We start from the raw sequence: 22,648 nt of genomic DNA, 5'->3' as shown, positions 1-22,648 counted from the left end.
TTTGAACATTTTTAACCCTAAAAGTAAGTAATAACGTAATAATTACGTTTTTTAAACTTCAAAATATTACAAAATACTTTAAATTATTTCGATGGACATGTTTTTTAATGTTCGAACCGAATTTATGTATTTATTTTCGTCTAATCTGACACATTCAAATTTGTTTTTGTTCACTTTCTTTCACATTGTGAGCTACTAAATATTTTAATCATTTTAGAGCCATTTTTATTTACTAAAAAATATCTGGACAATTTTTTAATCAACTTGAAATTATGTTGATTTCACATGATTTCACCAATTTTACAATAACGTTTCTTTTGATTTATTTCGAGGTTAGGATATTCAAACAACTCATTTCATAATTCCATAAAGAATCTGTGTTAACATTGTGTAATTAACTATTTTTCATAGTACAAGAAAGCATAAGGATATATAATTAATTTATTATACGTACCGCACATCGTAACTGGATCATTTTAAACATGAAATTATTTTCTTGATTTTCCTGCTGAGATGTCGCAACATGGCACTTGTGAACGAACGTAAAGTGCAATTTTCAGTGTGTTGACATGCGTAATGTTGACTTGTTGACATCGATCTGTGGTTTGATTATATTGTTCAAGATTCACTCTTGCAATTTATTTAATACTTATTGACAAATGTCGTCTGGTTAATTGCTAAGCCGACTAAAATGGCAGAAAATCTCGCTGCTAAATTATGTTTCCTTTTAGAGGAGCAAAATATTGAAGGTTCGTGAAAATTACAACGTTTTATAACGAAAATATGTCACTGGAAACGACCACTGTTCCACAATCAACTAATACTGTCACTTTTTTAAAGCGATTGAGAAACATTTGTCCTTTTTCAAATCTATGAAATATAACCTATAATTTATGGCTCTTAAAAATATCGAACCTTCTACTCAAGTAAAAAAAAAACAACACAACTTTCTTTTTGACAGAAAAATCGACTAAAACAAATATTTTTTCTCGAAATGCATATCTTTTAGAACAAAATTAAATTTCGATGGTCAGTGATTCTTTTTTTTGTGCTAGAAGTTGATAAGAGGTTTTTATAATAATTTTCGATATAATTTGTTTCTATCGAAAAAATATTTGTTGTGAAAAAGTACTCCCATAATTAAAACTGTACAAATAATTATTGTGCTTTCCAATTTAAAAATCCATTTAGATATGTTTGGTAGGATGGAAGAATGACATAAATTATTACGGAAATGATTATTGTTCAGTAAAAGTCAGGGATTTTGAAAAAATTAGCTCAAAAGTCAGGAAATTTCTATAAAAGGCATTTTAAATAACTGTCAAAGATAATAAATTTAAAAGTTTCAAATTTTAATTGGAAATTGTTTCACTCAGTTTATTAAAGATTGTATGATAAAAAGGTTACAAAATTAAGATTCTAGTATTTCAATATTAATGACTAGAAGAAATGAAAAATTGGACAGGAAAGAATTAAAGAATTTTGAAAATCAAGTTTTGCGGCCAACCTCATATAATATTGCTGTTAGTAATTTATTTGCCTTATATTCCTTTTTTTGCAGTTTCTTCTTCATGACGATTTTATTTTTAGTTTAAAAATGTATTTTTTAGTTGAAAATTCAACTTTTTTGTTAGAAATTCATATTTTTGGTTTGAAAATTCAACTATTTGGGCATCAAATTAATTTTTTGTTGAAAATGTAGTTATTTTATTTGAAAACTATACTCCTTGGTTACAATTTTTTTTAATTAATATTTTAATTGAAAATTTACATTTTTGGGTTGAAAATTAAACTGTCTTCCACAAACGTTTGTCAACTATTTCATTATAAGTGTAACTATTTTCTTTAAAATTGAACTATTTTATTAAAAATCCATATTTTAATTTTTTGGTCACTGGTTGAAGATTTAATTAACCTTTAAAGGGCACACTTCCGTAAAATTACATAAAAGGCATACTGGGGTTTAAGGACCCAAGGGTATTCAAACGTGTGCTGTGCTGACGTTATTGGATACTTTTTTTACAACAAAATCAATGAATGATGTTTAATCTATCTAGATTAAGGATAAAAAGGTTTCATAGCAGTTTTTGAAATTTAAAGTAGCTAGGAAAAATCCTTTTTGGAAGAAAAATTAACAAATGACATCCTCTAGAAAAGTTGCAGATGGTCATTGATACTTTTAACGGTTTTCATCCAAAACTTGAATTTACTCATGAAATAAAACAGAATAATAGAATCAGTTTTTTTGGACATAGAAGTAATTAAGGGTTGGGATGGTAATATTATTACCAATTGGTATAGAAAAAATACATATTCAGGTAGAATTTTAAATTTCCTTTCTGCTCATCCCTTTCAAAGCAAAATTGCAGTAAGCAAAAACTTAGTTGACAGAGCTTTAGGTTTGTCCCATTTTTCATTTCACACAAGAAATTTGAATATTGTTAGGAATATTCCATTTTTTGGTCAAATTTCTAAAACTATTGAACTTATGGTAAAAAAATTTTTAATTCATACTATTTTCCGTATTCCATTTAAAATGGATTCAGTGATAGATTTTTGCAAAGATCCTTTGAATAATTTTGAAAAGGGTGGTGTTGTTTATAAGATCACTTGCAGGGTCTGTAAGATGAATTACGTGGGACAGGACACAAGTGTTCACAAAAGTGATGTTCGTTTGGGACGCTGTTACAAGAGTGCTCTTGCAAAACATACAAAGGCGTTTATTGATGTTGACCATGCGTTTTACTGGGATAATGTTAAAATTTAGCATAGTAAAAGTAATGAAAGAAAGAGGGAATTCATGGAAATGCTTTATATTAAAAAACAAAAAAGTTATCTATTAATTTAAAAACCGATTTGGATACGTTGAACAAAAGTTATGCTAATATGATTAATTACATTTAACGGGGCTGTTTCATGAATTCTTTTTTTCTTTTACTTTCTCTATTTCTGAATTAATTGTGACAGATATTTATATTGTGTTTACAACAGATAATAAAATTAAAAAAGACAAAAGAAAGAAAAAGAGAAGGAAGGGGATGTGGTTAGCTGCCTTCTCATTTTTCTTTCCTCTTTTTTATTTTTGTCCGAAAATTTTTTTTTCAGATTACAATAGAATTTTTTTTTATTCATTGTGGTCCAAATTTGGTCGTTGGATTCTTGTTTTTAACAGGAGCTTGCATCATTTTGATTGTTGGACGTTAAATGGGATTTTTAATTTGGATTTTAGTCTAATTTAAATTTCTTACATTTTAATAAAATTAGTCTTATAGGGATCATTCCAAAAAAGGTATTTATTCTAAAAAATAAAAGCTTTAATTCCATGAAAAATGAAACACCGTACTCTGCGTGATTAGATTAAACTATTTTATTCATCTTAAACTCCGTATAAAAATTATAAAAATCAAAATTATGTGAAAATGACATAGAAAAATAGGTTTTCATGTCATTTGTTAATTTGGCGCCATATGTTCCATTTTATTGAATTTGTACGTTTTTTCAAAGCTTAAATAAGTATCTGGGTGTTCTCAGTGTGCCCTTTAAGGGTTAACATTAAGATGACAATGCTTTCAGCCGAACAATGGAAATTATTAGGTCAAGAAAAAGACGGTTCTCTCTTATTTGGATGGATAGAAGCAGTTTCATCAGAAAACGTAGTTAATTCTTATTCTGTGATAGGTCAATATGACCGAATAAACGATAAACTACAGGTGAATTTAATTGCCTGATTAAGTTTTTCAACTTATGTAAACTAAAAAAATATGATGTAATCTTAAATTCCTTTCCTAGATTATACACAAGTTTCCCGAGGTGCTAAATCTCATACAAGCGACGGTCAATCAAAATCATTCGTTGCTAGGGTGCATAACGAAGAAAGATTCAGAAAAGTCTTCTGCAGAAAGTTCAGAAGCTGCTGAATCCAAAAATGATGATCAAGAAGAACACGAATTGTGCTCTGATTCCGGAGTTTATCAGGCCTTCCTCGTTGAATTCACCACCGAAGAAGGGAAAGTTCATACGCTGGAAACGGAAAGCTTAAAGCAAGTTCGAATTCAATTTTTGTATCGAGAAAAGGCGCAGAAAAATGTAGAAAAATTTTTACTGCTTGTTCATGAAGAGCGTAAGTATATAAATGATCATTTAAAAAAATGGACAGGGCTCGGATCGTGCGACTTTTGTCGACTTTTAAAAAATAGTGCGACTAATCGACTTTTTTTCTATTTTTCTCAGACGTTTGATATACTTAGTTTCAATTTTAATCAAAATTAAAATTCAAACATTTAATTATCCCCTGCACAGTTTTCCCTAATCTTCTTTTTTCCTCATTTTTACATTCTCATCAGAGAAGGTATTAGATTTGTGTAAAATTTGACTCCCCCCCCCCCCCCCCAGTTTTTGTCAAATGTCCACGTGTCGAGACTCCCTGAATCCGATAAACAGATTTTTACGAATGTGTCTGTCTGTATGTATGTCAGTCCGTGAACACGATAACTTTTGAAAAAATTAATCTATTAGATTGCCCTTTAGTACATTCGTTTAGTGTCCTAAACTAAAGGTCAAGTTCGTTGACCAGCCATTTTGGGTGAAAATTCAAAAATGGGCACATTTTGAATATTTTTTAGACCACTTTTTTCAAAATTCAGAAATTCCCTGTACGGTTATTCATAGTATTCAAAAAGTTGAACAATTTATCCTGATGACTTTTTTCGAAAAATTAAAAATTACCAGAGTTATAGCATTTGCAAAATCAAAAAAAAAAAAAACTAAAATGAACATTTTAAGCCAAACAACGCATGATACCAAAAAAAGTCAAGAGAAGAAAAACGTTGCTTTTCGAAGGCCCTACAAGATTATGATAACAACTTTTTGAATTTGGTCGAAATGTTGAAAATTCCAAATTTGATCGTACCAAACATTTTTGAAACCACATTTTTTCAAGATTAAAAAATTCTATGTACGGTTGTTCATAGTACTTAGAAACTCAAACAATTTATCCCCATGACTTTTTATCATGATAACAACTTTTTTAATTTGATCGAAAAGTTGAACATTCCAAATTAGGTCGTACCAAAAATAATAAAATATCCAAAAATTCCATTTTTTGGTCAAACTATGCAACATACGAAAAAAATGAAAAAGCTCGAATTGCGCGCCCTGGAAAGAACTACAAATTTATAATGAATCACTTTTCGACACAAGTTTAAAAAAATGAGACAAAACTTGTCCAACCGAAAAAGAGCTATAATTTTTGACAGGACATGTAGTTTTTACTTTAGTCGTAAAAAATAACATTCAAAATAAAAATATTAAATTTGTTTGAAAAAAGGACACAAGGTATGAACTAAAATTAACAGACAAAAGTTGTTCACCTAAAAAGATCTATAAATTTATTATTTATTCTTCGATAGGACGACTAGATTTTCTTTTGATCATAAAAACTAAGATTAAATATTAAAAAATTAAATTTTTGGAAAAAGCAGAGAAAAGACGAAAGAGGACATAGGCTCCTATATAGGACCCTGTATAGGTTCCTGTATTAGACCCTATGCAGATGCGCAGTAGTTTTTATTTAATCGTAAAAAACAAGATTAAAAATAAAAAATTATAAAAACAAGGAAATAAGAATTAGTATGATTCAATTTGTATGAATATTATGAATTGTAGTGATATACATTTATTGAAATGATACATTTTCAGCGCAGCTTAGAATATAATTTAAAGCAAAATAAGAAACAAATGCAAAAATAATCACGATAAATAAAATTTTCTCTTTATTTTGCAATTTTTTAATAATCAATCTCAGACAGAGTTACGTAAAAAATGTATTATAATTGATGTAAAAGTGTTGTGTATAATGTAGAAAAGTTGACATGTTGGACAAAATCGAGTGCGAAGCACGAGATACCTGATGAGAATGTGTTAGTTAAAGCCGAAAGAGCTTTAAAAAAAGAGAGTTCAAAATCACAAAATTACAGTTGTCGGTCCGTTGACCTTTGATTTTAAAAGGTCTGTGCACGAATGCGGGAGAAATGCAACGACCAAGCCCGGAGTAAGATTGCCATCAGTCGCGTATCGTAGGTGCGCTCAAACTTTCGAGCTAAGCTCTTTTAACAAAAGAGAATTCACAATCAGAAAATTAAAGTGGTGGATGTTTTGAGTCTTAATTTTAAAAGGTTTGCGCAATAATGTGCTAAAATATTAAAACCTTGCACGTAGCGCGAGGTAAATACATAATCGAGCGTGAAGCGCGAGATAAATACATCAACAAGCGCGAAACGCGAGAACCATCAGTCGCGCTTCATGCTATAGAAGCGCGTTTATTCTTTTTGCTTAAAAAATTAATTATTTTGTTGAAATTTCATCTTTTTGATCTAAAGTTCAATTTTTTGTTGAACATTCACCTTTTTGGCATGCAAACTTCACTATTTTGTTAAAAATTCATCTATTTAGTTGAAAATTCATTTTTCTTCGTTGAAAATGAACTTTTTTGTTAAATATTTAACTGTGCTCTAAAAAAATTATATTTTTGGCACAAAAATTCAACTATTTGGTTAGAAAATCATCTTTTATGATAGAAAAGTTTTTTTTTGGGTGAAAATTTACTTTTTTGTTGAATATTTTACTGTTATAAAAAAATCGTTTTTTTACATCAAAATTCTACTACTTGTTTCAAAATTCATCGATTTTGTTGAAAATGTGTATCTTTAGATTAAAAATCCAACTATTTGGTTATTTATTTTGAAAATTCAACTATTTGGTTAAAAAATCACCTTTGTTGATTGAAAACGATCAATTTGTTGAAAATTCAATAATTCGACTGTCCTCTAGTAAATCCTCCTTTTTTCCTTGGAAATTCAACCATTTAGTTTAAAATACAACTGTTTTTGGCAAAGATTTAATCTCTGTTTTTTGAAATTTCGACCATTTGGTTGGAAATTGAATTATTTTGGTCAAAAATCATATTTTTTATGAAAAATTCAACTGTTTTGTGGAAAATTTATCTTTTTGGGCCGAAAAATCGTCCTTATGGATTAAAAATTCATCTTTTATGATAGAAAAGTTATGTCTTTTTGTTTTTAAAAGAACTTTTTGGTTGACTGTTTGACTGTGTTATATAAATTCGTTTTTTTTTTGCATAAAAATTGAACTACTTGTTTCAAAATTCATCGATTTTGTTGGAAATATGTATCTTTTGATTAAAAGTCTAACTGTTTGATTGTTTATGCAACTGTTTGTTTAAATTTTTGGTTTAATTCTACTATTTAGTTAAAAAATCATAATTTTTGGTTAAAAACGATCAATTTGTTGAAACTTCAATAATTCGATTGTTCTCTAGTAAATCCGTCTTTTTGCCTTGAAAATTCAACCATTTAGGTTAAAATGCAACTATTTTTGGCTAAGGTTTAATCTCTCTTATTTGAAATTTTGACCATTTGGTTGAAAATTTAATTATTCTGGTCAAAAGTTATTTTTTGATCAAAAATTCAGCTGTGTTATTGAAAATTCATCTTTTCGGATAGAAAATTCGCCCTTATGGGTTAAAAATTCATCTTTTATGATAGAAAAGTTATGTTTTTTTGGTTGAAAATGAACTTTGTTGTTGAATATTTGACTCTGTTATAAAAAAATCGTTTTTTTACATGAAAATTCTACTACTTGTTTCAAAATTCATCGATTTTGTTAAAAATGTGTATCTTTTGATTAAAGGGGCAACTATTTGGTTTGTTTATGCAACTATTTGTTTACATTTTTTGTTTAATTCTACTATTGGGTTAAAAAATTATATTCGTTAATTAAAAACGATCAATTTGTTGAAAATTCAATAATTCGACAGTCCTAAAGTAAATCCGTCTTTTTGGCTTGAAAATTCAACCATTTGGTTGAAAATGCAACTGTTTTTGGCTACAGTTCAATCTCTCTTATTTGAAAGTTCGACCATTTGTTGAGACATTTAATTATTTTTATCAGAAATTCCACTGTTTTGTTGAACATTCATCTTTCTGGATAGAAAATCCGTCCTTATGAATTGAAAATTCATCTTTCATGAAAGAAAAGTTATATTTTTTCGTTTGGAAATCCATCTTTTCTTATTTAAAAGTAACTTCATTGTTGAAAATTTAACTGTCTTCTAAAAAAGTCGTCTTTTAGGCATGAAATATCAACTATTTGGTTAAAACTTCTTTTTTTTAAATTCATCTTGATTGAAAAGTAACTTTTTTTGTTGAAAATTTAACTGTCTTCTAAAAAATTCATTGTTTATGCAACTGTTTGTTTATATATATATATTAAATTCAACTAATTGGTTAAAAGTTCAGCTTTGTTAATTGAAAACGATATATGTATTTGTTCAAAATTCAAGTTTTTCCTACTGATAACTGCACCGTGTTCTACAAAGTTTGTCTTTTTGGTTTGAAAATTCAACTATTTGTTTAAAAATTCAACTTTTTTTTTTGAGGTTTAATCTCTTTTTATTTGAAAATTCAACCATTTAATTTAAATAAATTCATTTATTTTGGTCAAAAGTAATATTTTTTGGTAAAAAATTCGACTTTACTGAACATTCATCTTTTTGAATAAAAAAATCGTACTTATGGATTAAATATATAACATTGATTAGGAACAAGTCATCTTTTATGGGGAAAAATCATCTTTTTTGGTCGAAAATTCATCTTTCTGGATTGAAAATTCACTAATTTCTTTTTTTTTTATTTAACTGTTTTCTACAAAAATTCGCCTTTTTGGCATGGAAACTCAATTATTTGGGTTAAAAAATTCTATTTCGTTGAAAATTAATCTTTCTTAATGAAAATGATTTTTTTTCGAAAAATTTAACTTTTTCTAAAAAAATCGTCTTTTTCACATGTCAATTCAATAATTCAACTTTTGATTGAAAGTCCAACTATTTGGTTGTTTATGCAACTGTTGGGTTACAAATTATTATATTTGTTAGTTGAAAACGATCTATTTATTTCAAATCAATGCTTTTAGACTGATAATTCGACTTCCTTAAAAAAAAATCGTCTTTTTGCCTTGAAAATTCAAATATATGGTTAAAAATGCAACTGTTTTAGGCTGAGGTATAATGTCTTCAATTCGAAAATTCGACCATTTGGTTAAAAATCGAATTATCGTGGTCAAAAGTAATCTTTTTGTTAAAGAAAAAACATCTGCTTTTTGAAATTCATCTTTTTGGATAAGAAAACTTGTTCTTTTATGGATTAAAAATTAATCTTTTATGGAAAAAAGTTATATTTTTTTTGTTGACAATTTATCTTCCTTTGTTAAAAAGTAAGTTTTTATTGAAAATTCAAATTTGTTCTCAAAAATGCGTCTTTTTGTTTGAAAATTAATTTTTGTTTGAATTGAACCATTTGATTAAAAATTTAAGTTTTTAATATCATAATTTAATTGTCTTTAAGACAATTCAACTAAGTGGTTATAAATTTAACTTTTCAAGATCATAATTTAACTGTCTTTTTAACAATTAGTCTTTTTGTCTTAAAAATTCAACTATTTGGTTGAAGTTTAATGTTTTTTGTTTGAAAATACATCTTTGAAGGTTCAAAATTCAATAATTTTATATACAAATTGTACAGTCTGAAATTTAAACATTTAATTGTTGAGTAATTTCAATTTTTAAATTTTAAAAAAGAATGTTCCTGAAGTTCGAAATTGTAAATTATAAACTTCTCTTATTTGAAAATAATTCAAGTTTAATAGTTTAGAAATAAATATTTCAAACCCAGATTCAGAATACTTCAAGTTGAATAACTATTGTGAAAAAATTGTTTCAACTTTAAAGTTTATTTTGATTGTGCAAAGAATCTTAAAAAATTAATGAGATTTATGTACTATATCCTAAACAAACAAATATTATTCAAGTCATTCAGTGTCTGATGTTTTTTTCATTATAAGATCCAATCGATCCAAGCCCTGCATTTATTTTAAATAAAAATTGCTTTTGTACGAAAGATAATGTTTTTTCGGCAGATATCCAAATGTACACTATCATGTTTGATGTGATGGAAAATGATGAACGAAAAGTAAGAGAATTAAAATCGGAGACCTTAGTGAAAACATTTATTTGGGCGCAATGGGACTCGACGAACCAAGTTTTGTATCATATTCACCATCGAAAGCCGGCGACGAGTTTATTCTTAGATATGAGTCCTGCTGTTCTCCCTAAACCTGCAGGTACTTCTCCAACTTTAAGTGGATTTCAATTTCATGACGATCTTCCCCATGAGACGGTGGTAAGTCTTACATTATTGAAAAACTACCCTTATGAAAACTACTCTTACAAAAAAAAGAGACTATGGCAAAATTGGTATAGCTCTATAATGAACTTCCTATAATTTTTTCCCGAATACATAAAATTCGCTATAAAAAAGTATTTTTATAAAACGATTATAGGATAATCAGCATTGGAATGAATAATAAAAAATATTGAAGAAATTGATGTAAAATAATATATCTTAAAATCGTCCAAATTCTTTGTCGACCTGTTTTAAAATCTTCAAAACTTAAAGTTAATCTTTTAAAAGAAAACCCAAATTTTTAAAAATTGTCCTAAATTTGTTGAATCTTTTCAAAACTTTTTAATATCTGTTGAAATAATTAAGTTTTTCTAACCATTTTTCAGATGCAGCAAAATTTAAATAATGATCTTAAAATCTTCCAGATTCTTTTTTCGACATATTTGAAAGCTTCAAAACTTTTTTATTTTTAAATTTATTAACAATTAAAGTTCTTTATCATTTTTTTTAAATGGATTACTCGCGAACCGTTCATCGAAATTCAATAATTGAGTTATGAAAATTTTTGTTACGAAGTATACTTTACGCTAAAAAATTGTTCGGTAGTTAAAAACATTTTTTTATTGTTTAAATAGTCGTTGGTTTTAAGCAATTGAAAATTAATTTAACTTCTCCGCCTATGAAAGAATTCTTCCACGTTCCGATAAATTCTACAATCTCTTCAGAAAATTTGAGTGAAAAAAAGATTGTTTAATCTTCAGCAAAGTATAGTGGAATTTTCAACCAAAAAGATAAATTTTCTATAAAAAAAAGTCTTTTTTTAACAAATCGGCTCAAACATTCAACCTAGTAGTTGAATTTTAAACCAAAAAAGATGAGTTTTCAATAAAAAAAAATGTAGTAGCTAGTATTTAAAATAATGTAGATTTTTAATTTAAATCAGAAAAGGTTGAATTAATTTTTCTATTATAATTTGTCTAAAATCTCAAAAAACTATAGAAAATTAATGATAGAAAAATCATTCTAGGCCTATACTATTTGTTTCAGCTGAATATACCATTGAACTTGCCTCAGTTACCGGACACCGACAATTGCGGAACTTACGAGGATGACGTGATCCCCTTGAGAATCCACGACTGTTCTCTAGATCTCATAGTTATATCAGATTCCAAAGGCATGGTCTGCGTTTGCCATCACTACCTCTATCGACCAGTCAAACCTCCACAGCATGTCCTCGACTCCGCTCTCAGCGATTCAAACACAGTCCACTTTGCCTATTCCGTTACTCTGCTTCACCACAGTTGTGTCGTTCATTGTGTGATACCCGGAATTCCCTGGAGCAGAGCAAAGCTGATGAGACCGACATTTGCTCTCTACGGGGACCACCATATGATTGTCTTCGTGCAAAATTGTTTTACACACCTCCTCGAAATCGGGCTTCATCACGAACCCTGTTGTCATATTTTATGTGGTCCACTGCCCTCGGTTCCCTCTGAATCATCATACCTCGTTCCCTTGCTGAATCTCAACATCGACAGCAAGGAGAGCAATTCATTATCTAATTGTACTTCAGACATTCTCACAATTGATTTGCCCACTCTGGACCTCGTGAAGCTGACGATTCCCATGCAATTTTTAATCGATACCTTCCAACAGGAAAGTTCAGTTGAGGTGCGATTGGGGATTTTGCATTATTTCTTCTGCCACAGAAATGATTTGGATATCGTCGCGGAGTTGGTAACGATTGCGGCTGAAAAGCCTCGATTGCTTGATTTCCCAAAAATTCTGCAGGAATTTCTAATAAGTGGATCGCATGCTTTAGTGCAGAAGAATCTGCTTCCAGATGCTGTGCCTCTTTTGGCTCTGTTACCAGTAACTACGCTGGAGGAGTGTTCTGGGTTGGATGTTAAGATTAATGATCTTAATGTGACCTTGAGTCATGAGAAACTCTGGAACACGTCTGTGATGCTGCTGGCGCCACAGCAAAGGCTGGTGCCGTTCAGGAGCGATTTATGGACCAAATTGTGGGACCAGTTGAGCAAAAGGAGTGGCGATTTGCCAAGGTTTAATCCTAGCAAGGTTGCGGAAAAGTTGATGATGTCCTTAGCCTGCTATCAGCCTGAAGCTCTTTCTAGATCCAGCACGCCAATGTCACCAGGTGGAGGGTAAGATGTCAAAACTACTGATTATCTATCATCGTTATAATATCTTGAAGATTTTTAATAATCAGGGTAGCGACTTGACTGGGAATGACCGGGGATTTAATTAAAAACAAGGAATTTACTTCTGATCGCAGAAAAATTAACATTTTCATTATTTTATTCATTTTGGTCGATTTAGAATAGTCATTTCTACTTTATCTACAGTCGCAGTTTGCAGATTATCTCAGTTTACTCTAATTAAGTCAGAATTTATTATTGAATGCTTATTCTTTTCCATTACAAGAAAAACCTTTTGCATTTTTTTGTGAGATTTTTTCGCTGACTTAAGTTTGATAATCGAATTGATGACATTTCAAACATACAAAAATAATCATTTTCTCGATTTTTTCAAAAAATGGATTTATCACGTTTTATTTGCTTACTCCTCATTTATCCTGAGTTGGAACAGGGAATTTAAAAAAATAGTTATCCTTTTTATTCAGGACAGGGAGCTTCTATAAAAAATATAATTTGAATTGAAACAGGGAATTTTTGAATTTATAATTTTAAATGAAAATTCATCTCTGGTTGAAAATATAACTACTTTGTTGAAAATCAATTTTTTAACTAAAAAGTGAACTATTCTAGTAGAAAATTTAACTGTTTTGCTGAAAATTTGCTTTTTTTGCTTATGAAATAGATTTTTAACAGAAAAATTAACCATTCCATTTTGGGTTAAAAGTGTATCTTTTTAAAAATGAAAATTCAACTATTTGGTAAAATTTTTTTATTTTTATATTTTTTAATTAAACTAGTTGTTTGAAAATGTATTTACTTTGTGTGAAATTCGCCTTTTTGTAGAAAATTAATCTTTATGATTGAAAATTCACGATTTTTGCATAAAATTCATTCAATCATCATTTGAGTTGAAAAGTTAACTATTCCATTTTTTGTAGAAAATTGGTATTTTCTAGTTCAAAATTCAACTATTTCTTTGAATATTCACATCTTTTGTTTTTAAAAAATCGATTTTTTTTTAGAAAAATATATTCTTCTTTTCGGTTAAAAATTCGTGTATTTGAGTTAAATATTTATCATTTTAGTTGAAAATTTACCTTTTAGGTTCCAAATAAAATTATTTGGTTGAAAGTAAAACTCTTTTATTAAAAGTTTTTTTTTTGTTGAAGCCCCATTGTTTTAATTACAAATTCATTTTTTTGCTGCAAAATGAGCTGTTTGAATGAAAACTTGTTTTTTCTTTGGATGTTTTTTAGTTGACAATTCTTTTTTTTTAAATTCAAAATGTAACTATTGTTCCAGTTGAATCTTTCATATTTGATGTAAAAATTTATCTCTTTCAACATTCATTTTTTGATTAAAAATGTAATTATTCAATTTTTGCTTGAAAAAATATCTTTTTTAGTTGGAAATTCGTATTTTTTGGTATAAATTAATCTTCTTGGTTGAACATTAATTTTTTTGGTCAAAAGTTAATTGTTTTCTAGTTAAAAATTCATCTTTCTGGTGTAGTTGAAATATTCCCTAGGTTTAGTTGAAAATTCATCTGCGTGGTTGAACATTAATTTCTTCAAGTTAAAATTTAATTATTGAAGTTTTGGTTTACATTTTAAATTTTGTAGTAAAAATTAATTTTGTTTGTTTAAAACTGAACTATTTCATTTGAAGATTCATTGTTTTAGTTGAAAACTCTTATGTGTGGTTTAAAACTAATTTTTAAAACTAAAAATGTCACTATTTTATTTTCCATTGTAAATGATAATTTTTTTAGTTCACAATTCAACTATTTCGTTAAAAATGCATGTATTTTGTTAAAAAATGGTATTTTCTGGTAGAAAATTAATCTTTTTACTTAGAAATTATTAATACTGGAAAAGTCATCACTGGTTGAAAAATGAAATATTTTGTTGAAAATCCGTTTTTTTTTGGTTGAAAATTAATTTTTCAACTGAAAGATCAGCTAGTTCTTTTTTGTTAAAAAATTTTGTATTTTTCCGTGGAAAATCTAAGTATTTGTTTCAAAATTCATTTATTTTGCAATGTTAAATAATGTTTAGAATTAACGCTATGAATTGAAAAAAAAAGTTTGTATTTTGTGAAAAATATGAATATGTTATTTTTAGTTAGCCGGTAAAACTGAAAAACTTTACCAGGAAAAACCCGGTAAATGACCGGGAAATTGAAATCCTCCACCGAGTCGCCATCTTGATAATAATTTTGATTGTTTTATTGACTTCAGACTCTCAGTGACAACAGCAACTCTCGGAGAACTAATGGGCAGTCGATCGCATAAATATTTCGAATCAAATTTACCATTCGATGAAATGGAAAGCTGCACAGCATCCAAGCAAGAGCACATAGTCGCCGTCAATTTGCGAGAATTATCAATGTTTCTATTAAAGTATGGAATTCAATCCTCTAGAAAGTATTTGCAAGGAGCTTGTACACCTTTACATGTACATGCGATGGCGACAAAACATATTAGTGCTCAGCTGGAAACTTCTCGACTTTTATGTCAAATGTTGTGCATAGCAACCGACGTTGATTCAAGACTGGAGCAAGAACGTGGATTTCCTCTTGTGTAAGATAATTTTTTATTACATACAGGGTGGCCGCTGGACTGGGAAACCGGAAAAAGGCAGTGAATTTATTTTTTAACCGGGAATTTGACCAGTTTTAGAAGGAAAATCTGTCCAAGTTCGATTTAAAACAATTTTTAAAAATAATTAATTAAACTTTTATTTTATTTAATCATGATATCATTCAGTTTATAATGCATAATTCTAAAATCTTTTACCTACCAAAATTATTCATTTTAGATTTTTATTTTTAAGCGTACAATTCTAATTTAAAGAATTTTTAAATGCAGTCTTGGGAGACTTAAACCATTTAAAATTAAAAGCGTTTAAGTAAGCGTTGAAGTATTAAAAAGTGAACAATAATTGTTTTGTTAAGACGATTCTAAATCCTTTCAAAATTTAAGAATTTCCAGAGTTCAATGTTTTAAACATTGACAGTAACGATTTTAATTTTTCTATTAAAGAAAAAAGATTAAATTATAAGTGAAATTATTGAATGTTGATGTATAAATAGCAAATAGCCATGGCCTTACTCAAAATGAAATTTTCGCAGATTTTGAACAAAAAATGCATAAGTTTTGAAGAATTGTGAAAGGCTTCAAAAGAATAAAAACATTTTCTTAAGATTTCTAAGAAAATTGAAAATGATTTGTTATTTTGAAAAATTATTTAATATTCGAATGATTTTAAAAGATATTTACAAGTTGTGAAAAACTTTTAATAATAATTTAAAATTGGAAAAAATGTGAAAAACATGTATATTTTTCAGGACTAGAATAAAATGTTGAAGCTTTTTAAGGATATGTAAACTATTTAAAATTAAAATCATTCAAGTTATAATGTAAACAGTTTTCAATTGAAAAATTTTAATGGTTCAAGTTCTAATTTTTCCAGCTGGAAATTGGTAAAATGCTACATATAATTTTTTTATTTTCAAATTTATTGATTAATTTTTCAATTAAGAGCTTTGAAATGATAAAATGGATATATATTTTTAGAACTGAATCTGAATCTTTGAACCCTAAAATTTATAAAAATTAAAAATTAAAAAAATTTCAGTTTAAATGCTTGAAAATAAAGTGTTGCATTCTGGGCGCTTTAATTTGTAGTTCGTTTTTCATTGATTCAAATAGAAAAATAATTGGCTTTAGAGTTCGATCCTGAAAAATGTCTGTGAAACGGAAATTTTGTTCTTCGATTAAATCGGCCACCCTGTACATAACAGGTCTCAGACTCTTTTAAAAAATTATAAAAAGACAAATTAAGTCTTTCTGAAATCCCTAAAAGATTTTAAATCCGTTCGAATAATTTAAGAACCGCTGTAATCCGTTAAGATCCTTTGAAATTCATAGAAAATTCGTCAATCTTTTTAAATTCCTTAAAATCTTTGAAATTCCTTGAAATCTTATCATTTCTTTTTAATTCCTATGAATCCCTTAAATGTGGCCAAACATCTTGAAATTTCTGAAATCCCTGAAAACCCTTGTAATCCCTGGAATTGTTTAATATATCATTGACTTCCTCAATACCTATTTTTAAAATTATTTTAAAAATGATTAAGTCTTTAAAATCCTCTACAATCCCATTAAATCTCCTTGAAATTCACTGAAATATATTAAAATCCTTGAAATAATTTGAACTCCTTTGAAATCTCTGGAATCTACCAAAAAGTTTTTTCCTCTCAGTCTTGTGGCTCCCTTAACATTTTTTAATCTTCTAAAATCCTACGAAATCATTTTAAATTCTTTAGAAATTTTTTAATATCTTGTAATTTTCTATAATCCTATGAAATTGTTTGAAATCTCATTAAATTTCTGGTAATCTTTTAAAATACCCTATACTCTTTAAAATCCATTGAAATCGCTTGAAAATATAAATTCCTTATAAAACCAGGAAATCTTTTAATTTAATTTTAAGTCATATGAAAACCTTAAATATCGTAAAATTCCTTGAAATAACTTGAAATTTTGTAAATATAAATCTCTTGAAATCTTCTATAATCCTACAAAATTCTTTGAAACCTTACAATATTCCTCGGAATCTTTTAAAATACACCATATTCTTTTTAAACCCTTGAAATGTTTAAAATTTCTCAAATCTTGTAAAATTCCGTATAAAATGTTGACATCTTTAACATATTAACATTTTTCTTTGTAAACTGTTTAAAACTTTAACATTTTTGAAGACCCATATAAAATCATGTAAAATCCCTTGAAATTCCTAGAAGTACCGCAGAATTTCATTCCATTTTATTTGCTCCCTAAAATTCTGTAGAAATCCTTCAAAATCCATTGAAATTTTTTAAACCTTTAACGTGTTTGGAGATCCTATAATCACATTCATTTGGTAAAATCCATACAAATCCCTTGAAATACTTTGAATTATCTTAAAATTTGTAATATCTCTTAAAATTTCTTCAACAAATTTAAATACTCTGAAATCAGATAAAAACTTCTCGAAATCTCTAAAAAAAAAACCTTGAAATCCGAAAGTCGATTAACAAAGAAGTTTCAAAACATTTTTAACGTCAATGTGAAAAAATAATTACATTAACGATTAATTTGAGACAATATGTAGTAGCTTTAGTGTCATTTTTTCAAAACATTTGCATCTTAAAAAAAATGTGAATAGTGGCATGAGTTGGAACTGAAAGTCTTTCAATTCTTTCTTCCTTTGTTAAATCTTTGAAATCCATCTTAAATTGTTGTGGAAGAATAGAAGTAATCTTTTAAATCCAGTCGAAATCTTTGTAAAATCTTTATAAAATCCTTGAGATATCGCTGAAACCTTTGTCAAATCTTTGTGGAATCTTTGAAAATCTTTGCGAAATATTGGAAATATTTGTTAATATTTGTGAAATTATTTCAATGTTTTTCAAATCTTGGGGATTTCATTGAAATCTTTAACTTTGTAATGTATCTGAAATCTTTCTGCAATCAGTTCAGTTCATATTTTTAATATTTTCGACATATTTGATAATATTTGTGAAATTATTGAAATCTTTGAAATTTATTTGAAAACTTTGCAAAATATTAGAAATTTTTGTTCAATATTTTATATCTATCTGAAATCTTTGCGAAATAAAATGTCTTTGCAAAATAATATAAGTATTTGTGAAATATTTTTAATCAATCCGAAATCTCTGTGAAATCTTTATGAAATCCTTGGGAAATCATTGCAATTTTATAAAATCTTTGGAAGTCTTTGCGAAATATTTGAAATATTTGGTAATATTTGTGTGATTATTCAAATCTTTGTGAAACCTTTCGGAAATCCTTTAAATCTCTGGAAATTCTTTTAAATTCTTTGCGAAATATTTTTGAAATATTCTGTAACATTTGTGAAATTATTGATATCTTTGTGAAATATTTCAGAAGTGATTGAGGTCTTTTTAATATATCCGAAATCTTTGAAATCTTTGTGAAATCATTAGGAAATCTTTGTTCAATCTTTTAAATCTATCTGAAATCTTTGTGAACTAGTAAAAATCTTTGTGAAATTTTTAAAATCTATCCGAAATCCTTGCGAATTATTTGAAATCATTCTGAAATCTTTAGGAAATCATTGAAATCTTTGTACAATATTTACGGAATCTCTAAGAAATCGGCGATATCTTTAAAATCTTTGGGAAATCATTTAAACCTTTGTGAAATCGTTAGAAAATTATTGAAGTCTTTGTTCAATATTTAAAATCTATCTGAAATCTTGGTGAACTAGTAGAAGTCTTTGTGAAATTTTTGAAATATATCTGAAATTTTGTATTTGAAATCATTGTGGAATCTTATAAATCTTTGGGAGATCATTAAAATCGTTGTAAAATCTTTGCGAAATATTTGAAATATATGTGAAACCATTAGATAATCATTGAAATCTTTGTTCAATTTATTAAATCTATCTGAAATTTTTGTGAAATAATAAAAGTGTTTATGAAATCTTTCAAATCTATTTTAAATCTTTGCGAATTCTCTAAAAACCTTTGCAAAATCTTTGTGAAATCATTAAGAAGTAATTGAAATCTTGGTTTAATATTTGAAATCTATCTGAAATATTTGTGAAATAATAGAAGTATTGTAAAATCTTTGAAAAATGATTAAAATCTCTATCAAATCATTGCGGCATATTTTGAATCTATCCGAAATGTTTGCGAAATTTGTGAAATCTTTGGGTAATCCTTGAAATCTTTGTGCAATCTTTGAAATCTTTTTGCAATCTTTGACATCTTTTTCAAATCTTTGGAAATATGAATTTTACACCTGTATTTATTATTTATTGTTTACTTATTGTGTATGTTCAATTTTTACATGGTATAATATTTTTACACTATGTCTAAATTGTTCCATTTAATATTGCAAGTCTATGCCTCTGCCCCCCTCTAGATTTGATTTCCTTTATCTTCAGTGAAGAAATTTAAAAGGGGCGTCAATAATTAAAAAGTAGAGATTATCGTCAGATTTTGAATTTTTGCTTTTTGTTTTAGCGATCAGCTAGACGAGGCCAGACGATGGGTACTTTTCACAGTACTTGAACGCTACAGATATGCAACCGAAAGTAGTGCATTTCCCGTTCCTCAAGGTTTTACTTCTTTCTTCACGTACCTGGGATACAGAACTCTAAAATATCCAATGTTTTTACAATATGTGCAACATTCCGTTTTCGAGTTGCAAGTGGATGTGGCCAAAGTTATTATGGCCGGTGAGTGAAATGAATTTAAACATTTTTATTTCGAATACTCGTAGCTGGCCTCGTATTCACCACACTATTGACACTCTTTAACACTTTTTTAGTCATTATTTTTATAATATTTCCCTTAAAAAATATTTCTGAACTTTTTCGATGATTGATGATATTTGTTTCGAGAATTTACTCAGGGGCCATCCACAAATAACGTTATACGTTGCGGGGGGGGGGGGGGGGGGGGGGGGGGGGTAAATCTTACATTTTTTGATGAATTATCGAAGTGGTTCAACTTCCATCTAAGTAATTATATTTTCCACGAAAAAATATGAATTTTCAACAACAAAAAATGTAATAATTTATATTTTAACCACGAAAAGATATTCGTTTTAAATATAAAAGAGTTGAATTGAACCCAACAGAAAGAATTTGCAACAAAATAGTTAAATCCTTAAACGAAATGGATTAATTTTCAAACCAAAAGATGCTTTTTCAACCAAAAAGATGAGCTTTCTACAAAACAGTTGAATTTTCGACCAAATAGTTCAATTTTCAACCGTAAAGATGAATTTTCAACACCCAAGATTAATTTTCTACAAGGAAAGGATGAATTTTCCACAAAATATTTGAATTAATCAAATAGTTGAGAAATTATATAAATTCTCAAATAAATACTTTGAACAATGGATTTGATGTTATTTAAAATTTTATTTTATTGATTTTTATTTAATATTTTTTCATTTCAAAAAAATAATATTTAACTAAATAGTGGAATTTTTAAAACTAAATAGATCAATTTTTAACAAAAATAGAGTAATTAAACTTTCATTTAGGAAAATTAATTTTCGAATAAATAAATCGAATTTTCTACAAAACTTTATAAAAAAATAAACAAAATTATATAACAAAACAAAATTGTTGAATTTTCAAGTCAAAAAGACGAGTTTTCTACTAATGATTTGAATTTTCAACTCGAGAATATGAATTTTAAAAAGAAGTTAATTTCCAAGAAAAAAGTTTAATTTTACATTTAAAAAGTAATTTTTCTACATAAAAAAAAGAAGTTTTCTTCTTTTTTAAATTGGATTGAACCAAGAAAAACGAATTTTCAATAAAATATTTGAATCTACAACTAAAAGAGAAAAAATACGAATTTTCAACAAAATGCTTTCATTTTCTAACAAATATGCAATTTATTGAGAAAAAAATACAAATTTTCTACAAAACGGTTGAATTTTCAACTAAGAAGTTAATTTTCAAACGAAACCGAAAGAGATGAATTTTCATACAAAAAGATTAGTTTGAAACCAAATATTTGAATTATTTATTAAAAAAATTTGTTAGTCAAGAAAGAAAAAAAATCTCAATAAAATTGCGGAACGTTGGAGCCAAAAATACGAATGTTTTATAACAGGGTTGGATTTTTAATCAAGAAGTATGACTTTTCAACAAAAAGTGAGTTTTTAAACAATCAGTTTAAATTTTAACAAAATAGTTGAATTTTCAGTTAAAAAACGAATTTTCAACTAAAATTATGAATCTTCAACCAAACAAATAAACTTTTAAGAAAGTAGTTCAACTTTTAACTAAGAAGTTCAATTTATATATATAATACATTTTTATATAATTTATTTTTAAATAAAAAACAGTAAGATTTAACCTAAAATAACATATTTTTGACCAAAAAGTTGCATTTTTAACAAACAAAAAATTATTTTTTATTTAAAAAGTTGAATTTTCAAGAGAAAAGTTATTTTTTAACCAAACAGATTAATTTTGAACCGGACAATTGCATTTGTAACCAAAAATGTGAAATTTCTACAAAAACAGATAAATTTTCAAACCAAGAAGATAAATGTTTAACCAAATAGTTGAATTTTCAACCAAAAAAAAATTTGTTAAGCAAGAAAGAAAAAAATGTCATTCAAATCGTTTAATGTTCAAGCAAAAAAAAACAACTAATTATCAAGAACAGGGTTGCATTGTTAACTAAGAAGTATGACTTTTTAACAACATTATGGAATTCTCAACAGAATAATTCAATTTTCAACCAAAAAGCGCGTAATGAGGTAAAAACTGTAAGTCCTGCGATAAATAGTAATTTTGATAATTCATAGACTAATGAATAACATTTTAAATAAACATTAAATTTAATGTTAGATACTTTCAAAATATCAGGTTAGAAAAATTGGAAGTTTTGCATAAAAAATAAAGTTAATTTTCCATTGCACACTTTTTCATTTCGGACTATACGCTTTTAAATTCGAACCACATATAAGTTTAATACTTGAAAAGATGTATGGCACTATTTTTAATCTCTAAAGTAAGTCCGATGCCTGAAATTGTTACAGAATTAAAAAATATTAGAACATTTATTCAGGAATTGCAATAAATTAACATTTTATTTCAGATATAAGTGATACGAAAGAAAATATTCCAAAGAAGCTCCAATTACTGTCTCTCCTGCCAAGATCTCGAGCAAAACGTTTGCTCAACCAGTGGTTGCATCCCATTAGTTTTATGCTAAGGGCTAGAGAACACGCGACAAATATTCTCTGTGGAGAAATCTGTCCGAACCGAGGCAGACAACCTCAACATCGTCACCACCATAGTGGTAATTTAAAATAATATAATTTATGAATGATAAATCTAAATTAATTACAAATTGAAAATGAAATTAATAATATTTCAGGAGTTTCGGCTTTTCCATCAGCGGACCGATTGTCTCCATTGGATACTTTCCTCGACTTGCTTACTGCGAAAGGTAATTTATTTAGTTTTTTATTTACGTGGAAACAGAATTGACAAGACGAAAAGAATTTTAAACTATTTTCTCTACTTTTTTTAGCAAGTCTCACGGAACTAGATTTCGGATTATTGATAGAGGCTACTGTGACATCCACGGAAGATTTCATCTGATCTCATTGCATTTTATAAGCTCGTTATGTGCAAGGCGAAAAATACAGTGTCATGACCTAAA

The 22,648-nt window shown here is 27.6% G+C and overlaps 2 protein-coding genes across 2 annotated transcripts in view; one reads left to right on the top strand and one right to left on the bottom strand.

Moving 5' to 3' along the window:
• Nucleotides 1-807, bottom strand: part of LOC117179852 (tRNA selenocysteine 1-associated protein 1) — a 10,324-nt gene extending 9,517 nt beyond the window's left edge. The window contains exon 1 of the mRNA XM_033372003.1: nt 455-807. Within this exon, the coding sequence (XP_033227894.1) occupies nt 455-484 (30 nt within the window). The 5' untranslated portion in view covers nt 485-807. The remainder of the gene's footprint in view (nt 1-454) is intronic.
• LOC117179849 (protein pigeon) lies at nt 692-22,648 on the top strand. The gene is made up of 10 exons (XM_033371996.1): nt 692-749; nt 3,574-3,710; nt 3,790-4,120; nt 9,991-10,253; nt 11,304-12,421; nt 14,655-14,996; nt 19,472-19,686; nt 22,079-22,282; nt 22,361-22,432; nt 22,517-22,648. The coding sequence occupies exons 1-10, from the start codon at nt 692-694 to the stop codon at nt 22,585-22,587; spliced, it is 2,811 nt and encodes a 936-aa protein (XP_033227887.1). The 3' UTR covers nt 22,588-22,648.

This window comes from Belonocnema kinseyi, chromosome 9, assembly GCF_010883055.1.
Source record: "Belonocnema kinseyi isolate 2016_QV_RU_SX_M_011 chromosome 9, B_treatae_v1, whole genome shotgun sequence".
In the NCBI taxonomy this organism is placed as follows: domain Eukaryota; kingdom Metazoa; phylum Arthropoda; class Insecta; order Hymenoptera; family Cynipidae; genus Belonocnema; species Belonocnema kinseyi.
Note: the sequence above shows the minus strand (reverse complement) of the source record. Positions and strands in the feature narration are given on the sequence as shown.